The 7,437-nt window shown below is 38.2% G+C and overlaps 1 protein-coding gene across 1 annotated transcript; it reads right to left on the bottom strand.

The window, feature by feature from the left end:
• Positions 1 to 221: 221 nt before the first annotated feature.
• Positions 222 to 6,157, bottom strand: gsdmeb (gasdermin Eb). The gene is made up of 10 exons (XM_044360413.1): positions 6,003 to 6,157; positions 5,357 to 5,565; positions 5,030 to 5,222; positions 4,431 to 4,605; positions 3,627 to 3,747; positions 3,437 to 3,544; positions 2,367 to 2,494; positions 2,072 to 2,249; positions 1,879 to 1,952; positions 222 to 1,778 (listed from the first exon to the last, which is right to left on the bottom strand). Exons 2-10 carry the CDS (start codon positions 5,559 to 5,561, stop codon positions 1,557 to 1,559), a joined length of 1,404 nt encoding a protein of 467 aa, XP_044216348.1. The 5' UTR covers positions 5,562 to 5,565; positions 6,003 to 6,157; the 3' UTR covers positions 222 to 1,556.
• Positions 6,158 to 7,437: the final 1,280 nt, after the last annotated feature.

The following is a 7,437-nucleotide window of genomic DNA, read 5'->3' as shown; positions in this document are numbered from 1 at the left end:
AATAGTGTCATATGTTTTCCAAGTCCTTTTTCCTCCTCAAGGCTACGTTCATGGCCTGGCGTCTTTAGAGTTCAACCTCATGAATGGAAAATGTCATGCCAGTCAGTGTGATGTTGAACAGGAAGAAAAATAATACTGTAGTGTTTATCCATTATTTGTCTTTTAAGCACAAGAGACATTACATTAATTATGTTGATTTGTTGTCAGACATTTGGATCATGTAAGTATATCTGACTGTTAGAGCAGTTGATATGGTGCTGTGTTTTTTTTTTTTTTGGAAGACAGAAAAAAAACTTTCCACAGGACTCTTAAAACAGGGTACTGCATCTCAGTGAACCATCCCTTTTGATGTGATATTACTAAAACGTAACTGTTTTAAATAAAGTTCATATTTACTTATAAAAAGGTATATTTTACAATATTTCAGAAAAGATGTATTTTCAGATGTCAAATAAATAACTGGTGTTTTCTAATGATCTGCTTTGGTTTTGCCGTTTTCTTTTGGCTGAGTTACTTTGCAAAGCTGCAAACTGGGAGGGAAAAATGTTAATTCCTTTGCAAAAAAAAAAGAAAAAACATACACAGAAGATACAGATAAAATATAGCAAGTCAAAACAGTTTAAACCAGGCAGCTTTATAATATAATTGAAATAATGCTCCACAATTAAAGGCACATTCATAACAGTTGCATGAAAAGTTTGAATATAAAAACCAGTTAGTTCAAGTTGTTCAGAATGAGGTCTGTAGTTGGAACATAAAAAACAAGTTTACAAATGAGGTTATTGCTATGGTTTGTGTGTGAGTGTTCCACATAAGATATAACAGTAGCTAACAGGCAGTGAGCTGAACAGCTGTTACAGATGAAGAATGTAAAGCAAGGAGTAAATGAGCCTCTAGAGCTGCAAGCCTACATAAAAGAAATGATTAGTGTTTGTTTTCAAAGGCTTCTTTAAGGGAGAGCACATACAATAAATTAAAGTCTGAAATACAATTATTCAAGATGGTAAGTTCTTAACTTGTTGGCAGCCTGTCATGGAATCTTTTTCATTTATTTTCATCCGGACACAAATATTTTAAAATAATATTCAAATTAGTGTGTTTTTTGATGCCACCAACAGGAGCTAAGTTACATACATAATACATTCTATTTAAAAAGTTAAAGATTGTGCACATTAATCTGAATTCAGTGTGACCAGAAAACTATATCTCAGTGCTGTAGCAAACAATACGTTTTATTATCAAATAGTCTCTAGGTCAATAATAAAAAAGCTGATATCTTCAAAATGATTGTTTTGTTCAACCAACAGTACAAACAGACCTTGAGCTATAAATTGATTGTTCAAATTATTGATGATGTTGTCAGTTGCATGACTAAAGCATTAATTGACTAGTGCATTTATATGATTACCCCCCACCAACATACAGTAGTGTTTAAGAGTTTGGTCAACCGCATCAAATAAGAGTAAAAACACTGATAAATAACACTTCAACTGTGTGATCCCATTTAGCTCATCCCAGTGTGGTATTTCAAGTTTCTGGTGGATATAAAGGTGTCTTCAGTGGGCCAATGAGGCGAGGCCTCTGACAGCGATGCACACCACCAGAGGAAGGTGTCCTGGCTGGTGGTTTATTTTTGTCTTCACTGTGTCCCTGTCTCTCTTAAGGGACACATTCGAGGAGGCGAAAAGATGTTCGGCCTTTACGTAGACATCCTCTGTCAGTGCAGCCAGACCCGCGCTGCTCACCGGCAGCTCTCCGCTTCCAGCTAGACACTGCACCTGGAAAAGGTGTGAAGGAAAGGGAACAGGCAGTTAAATACTGTAATGCATAATTTGAAAAATACTCAAATTAAATTCTGTAAAAGCTGTCTTTACTAACCAGTAGCTCCAGAGCCTTTAACACTTTAGGACTGCAGCACATTACCAAGACGGCAAGGCAATCATATGTCATTTCTGAAAGACAAAGAAAGACGAAAACACCTTAAATAGAGGATTTTTTTTTCACATATTGAGGACTTGAAGTGAGGCGATGTTATCAGTAATAAAGGCTGCACAGAGCAATGCATTCTCACCATCCAAGGCACTGGTAATGAGGTGAAGAGCGCTGAGGACAGATGTGGAGTGCTTGGTCTGAGCTGAGTCCACCTTCTGCTCCAAAAGACCCAGGATGGCCTGGATGTTCTGTTTTTGAGACTCTGTCATCATAACATCGCCAAGGGTAGGACTCTTATCCAGGCACATCTGGTCCAGCTGAGACAGAGGAATAGACCCAGATTTAAAGCTGACGTAGCACAAGAGACATTTATAATGCTAACTCCACATTATAATAGTGCCTCTGCCTTGACATTACCTCTCTGTCCCACTCACCAAATTCTGAAGTGCAGAGACAGCCGTTTGGTCCTCCATTACTTTTGTGATTTGCTGCAGTAAGGAGGACCTTGTGGAGGCAGGAAGAGCTGAAAGCAGCTGGAAATGATCACTCAGTTGCTCCAGTTCTGCAGATAGAAAAATAAAATGCACACTTTATCATTCAGCTCCAAAGACAAAAATGTTGGTGGAATGATAATCACGTCTCCTTTAGCCATAACATTTGGTCAGGCCCAGTTAAGTATTCATAAAGAAATTGAGTATGTCATTCATTTTTCATTTTTTTTTAAATCAACTGTAATTTTGTACTTAAGGGGAGACTACCAAGAGCAATTGTAGTAAAAAAAGTATCTGTTGAGAATATTAAGATGAACTACTCTGAAATGTAATACTAAGAAGTGGCTGCAACAAGTATGTCCATAATTTCATAACGGAGAAAAATGATGTATGAAACAAATAATGTAATATGAGAAATAACATTTTTTTGTATGAAAGAAAATGGATGAAATGGTTGGACTATATTACATTAATGCAAAATGATGAATTATCATCATCATTAGTGACTCAGAAACCTGAGCTTGCTCTACAGTATTTATGTATTTATTCATCTTATTTCTCTCTCTTCTTTGTCAACTTAATTTTTCATCTAATGAGTCTACACTGTATGTGGAAAAATGTGTGAAAAACTGTTGTGATATTTGCCAAATGAAAACCTAATCAATAAACTGATGCCTGCTGGGGCCAATGAATGATCCTTTTTTGTCCAAGTGTGCAGGAACAGGCTAAGTCATGACTAAAATTCAATAAAAATGAATATGAATTTGAACTGAACACAATACTTAAACTGCTTACTATGAACTGATTACAGTGACTGTAAAGAGACCTTATAATATAGGTCAAAGCACATGTTTATAGTTACCACACCGTCCTGATAAGACATGGCCTCAAATCTCTAATGGCCCCTTGTGACTTGAAAACAACATGCATGTCTGAACACATCATCAACTGCAACAACCAACATGTTTTACAACAGCAGAGAGGAAAAACCCGAGGAGAAAACAATAATTTACCTTGTCTAATGCAGCTATTTTCTGAAGCTCCGGACACACCCAACAGTGGCTTCATTCCAGGGCCGTCTACTTCAAAGCCCCCAGCGGTGTCTGACATCAGACACAGCTCTGTGGAAAATAGTCAAATATGAAATGTTACTGAAAGACTTGCTCCTGTTCATTTATGATTTTTAATGACTTGATTTCTTACCATAGTGTCCATCGTGTTTGACCTCTAGCTCTATGAGGGCATAGGCAAGGGTAGTATGAATGGGGATCTCCATGGTAACATCAGTGTCTTTGCTCAGGCTCCCATTCTCCTTGAGCGCAACCTGCAGAAGAGGCATTTCAACAGACAGGTGAGACACACAGACGATAAAACTTTGTCTCTCTTAAAGGAAACAATTTTTTACTGGATGGATTTTGGATGGATTTTGCTGGATGACAACAAACGGATACATTATATACTCGAAAAACCCATTTACTGGTGTATTTGATTCCAAGGGATGTGAGAATGAGCAGAACTGCAACAATTGATGAATCGATTAGTCGATCAACCTTATAACTATTTACACTGTATATTTGAGGTATCTAGGACATGAACAGTAGCTGGCAACTTTTGATTTGCAAAGAAAACAACACAGAGGGCCAAATTATAGAAGATGGAAGATGGAGGAGGAAGAGAAACCTAATTTTCCACCAACAGTTGCCTCAGTGGGCAGGAATTTGCAGTATAAAAAATGGCATATATTTCACCTCTTCTTCTTGACATGAAAACACGTTGCTCTGCTTTCACCTCAGCCCTCTCCATCTACTCGTATAACTCACAGTTGCATGCAGAATTTAGTTCAACTAATCTTAGAAAAGCAGGATATGACTAAGAGGAGAGAGGAAATACCAAAACATATTGAGGGAAGGAAGGCACACCAAAAAAGTAAATTATATAATTTCATCACTAAGTTACTCCTGGAATGCACATGTTGAAGTTCTAAAGGCTGCCTTACACTACATTTACCTTTGGGTTCTTGGGCCTGCAGATGCTCAGTCTTCCTCCACACTGTCCGCCCTGCTGCACCTCCTCTATGACCGAACAGGGCTGAGTGGTCATAACACGCTCCTTTACGATCCCAAATATCCGTCTGTGTTTCTCCTTTGTCTGCTGGACCAGCGAATGGGACATGTCCAGGACCCTGGGATATTTAATTAAAACAAAAAAGCACAAAACACCGGTGTTGTGTTTCACTGGTAACATTCTTAGAAAGTTTGATTACGACTCTAAAAGTACACTGCAGGTATGAAATTAAAACCAACTGGGAATTCAGTAAAGTAATTGTTTCTTGAACTGATATCAATTTTGAAATTATAAGGCATGAATAAAAAAAGTTCATCCTAAATCAAAACTGAAACTTTCTTGTGAGTGTTAATGTTCAACCAAGCTTCCGGTTTTGTGTCGGACATCTTTAAGGTCGGACAAAGATCACTCCAATTGTTTTCAGATCTTTAATACACTGAGTGTCAGATAATATTTGTGTAGATAATAATGTTTTTTTTCATGGAAACCATTTTAATCCAAACTCTATCAGACAGGACAGTGGACCCGTTTGGGGAACTGACCTTCCTTTGGAGTCTCTCAGCAGCTTCTGCACATCCACTTCCTCTTTCTTCAAACTGCCGAAGGATGACTGGAGTTTGGAAGAGTCTTTTCCCTCTACGGTCACATTGGAGAGGACGAAACTTGCATCCATCGTTCCCTGAATGTTGTCACCATATGTCCCGTCATACTTGATGAAGTCTGTCTCTATGACAACTGTGGACGGGGGAAACATTCAAGTTTTCTGTGGTCTTAAAAGGATAAATCAACACAACCTTTAATACTGTAGATATTTAACAAATAACATTAAAGTAAATGCATTTACTATTAGAGAGAGGTTTGATGTTTACCTGGTTTTATAGGTGTGTCTCCTGTCAGTATATCATTAAGGCTAAAATCAGTGCGAAGATGCTTGGGCTTCTGCCAGAACCAGAACCGCTTTTGCGTCACCACCACTGTCAGAAGATCAATGCTGTCATTCAGGCTGGACACTGGGATCAATAAACCTCCATGATCCACCTCCTCCACAAAGTTCCTGGTGGCTGTGGCAAACATCTCCCTGCAGGATGAAAGCAGTGAGCGTGAAAATGAAGCCAGGAGGTCAATTAGTGAGGTCTTGTTTTTCATCAGTCTTTAGAGGAATATATGTGAACCCCTCATGTTGAAAACTGACTTCAAAACTTGTGTAGCTTAGCTGCTGATTCAGCAATCTTTGCATCATGCCTTTCTTTCTCTTTCTTTCTTTCTTTAAATAGTCCTTGCACTGCTACAATTCACACGTCTGTCACTTACTATACTTTTGCAGCATGTAAAAACAAGTTTAAAGGAGTGGTTTCTTGTATATATATTATCTGCACATGGTGATCCCACATAGTGACATCAGCAACCTGTCTGTTTTATGTTGTTGTTGTTGTGATCGCAATCGGAGGTTCGCTTGATTTTAGAGGAAGATCACAATGTATTATGTGAAAAAACGCAGATGTTGCATAATGTTACCGTTTTTCTGAAGTCCTTTAGTGGCGAACCAGACGAGAAACTTTCTTTGACGGCGATACTCTCAGGGAAGACAATGCTTTCACAAACCAGTCTCGACTACACAGCGCAGATTTGCTTTAGACAAAAAACGCGCAGACGCTCCGCCCTCTGAAGGAAGCTGTGGGTGTGTTACTGAAGGGACAGTCAGAACATCCCACAATGATAATAATACAACACAACAATAATTAATTATGATTATTAATATTAATATCATTATTAACAATAATCATAACAATAATGATGATGATGATGATGATAATAATAATAATAATAAACATTTATATATTTGTAATATCCCTTTCGCTTTTCTTTGTCCTCAGCACAATTGGGGCTCCAGCGCTCTTGCAGTAAGTAATAAGCTGCAAAATAAAGACAGACATGGTTTGCAGATGGAGCTCTTTGGTTTTACAGTAATATCATGTATGCATTTAATGCTTTTGTTATCTTAAAGGATGCACAAGTTACAACTAAATTACACACCTGGCTGAAATTCAAGACCAGTGAATGTCTTGTCCACATTACTAATGATTTCTCCCTCAGACATATCACCCCCTCTATGATTAAATGTTGTTTGAAAGAAATCTGTGACAGCAAACCGGAAGTTTTTATCAACCGTCAAGATATCAAGTTGGACAGCATTCTTGGTTCAAAGACCTAATGTAGGTCAAGCAAAAAAATAAAAACAATTGTTCACTGATTACGTTGTACTTTGTACCATTGATGGCTATTTGTTGCCATCTAGCGGCTGGTTCAGATTTACCAAAAATACCTTATGTAACATATATTCTCTACACATGCTGGATACACTTTCATCAGCACTACTTTATTCTGAGATTATATGTAACACTGTACAGACTCTTTTCTTTTTAATGACCCCTTATCTTTTTGCTTTAATATACCCCTTGTTTTTGCTGACCTCCAATGCTTGCTCCAACACCTTGCTGCAGTGACGTACAGGTGCACCCCTGGATCCAGTGACATCACTGCTGAGTGTAGTTACAGGTGCAACAAAGCACACCTCTGACCAGTGCAAACCACTCTGATCAGTCATGATAAATGATGCTGGATGTGGTCAGAGGTGAAACAGGCTTGAAACCTTCACCCAGAGACAGCAGTGAAACACCACTTTCAGCCTGATGTTACTCTTTAACATACATTTTACCCAGTAACTTGCAGGTCCTGATGATTATTAATTTGTAACCACTGACAGTTTTGTTAAGTGAAATGTAAAGAACATGCAGGCTCTGGGGGCCACAAGTGGTGCCCTACTTTTAATATTGCATCATCAATGATGGCTTATCATCACTTCATTCATTAGTTTCATTATCCTTGGACTTTGGTTAGTGTGCAGCAAAGCATACAGCACCATAGATAAGAAGTCAGAAATAGAACACAT

This window comes from Thunnus albacares, chromosome 8 (genome assembly GCF_914725855.1).
Source record: "Thunnus albacares chromosome 8, fThuAlb1.1, whole genome shotgun sequence".
NCBI lineage: Eukaryota > Metazoa > Chordata > Actinopteri > Scombriformes > Scombridae > Thunnus > Thunnus albacares.
The sequence above is the reverse complement of the archived record's forward strand: the minus strand, read 5'-3'. Positions and strand labels throughout refer to the sequence as shown.

Coding starts and splice junctions, on each gene's coding strand:
- gsdmeb (XM_044360413.1), bottom strand. CDS start 5,561: ATGTTTGCCACAGCCACCAGGAACTTTGTGGAGGAGGTGGATCATGGA. Junction 5,223..5,356: donor AGACACACCTATAAAACCAG/GTAAACATCAAA, acceptor CCCCGTCCACAG/TTGTCATAGAGACAGACTTC. Junction 4,606..5,029: donor CTGAGAGACTCCAAAGGAAG/GTCAGTTCCCCA, acceptor TAAATATCCCAG/GGTCCTGGACATGTCCCATT.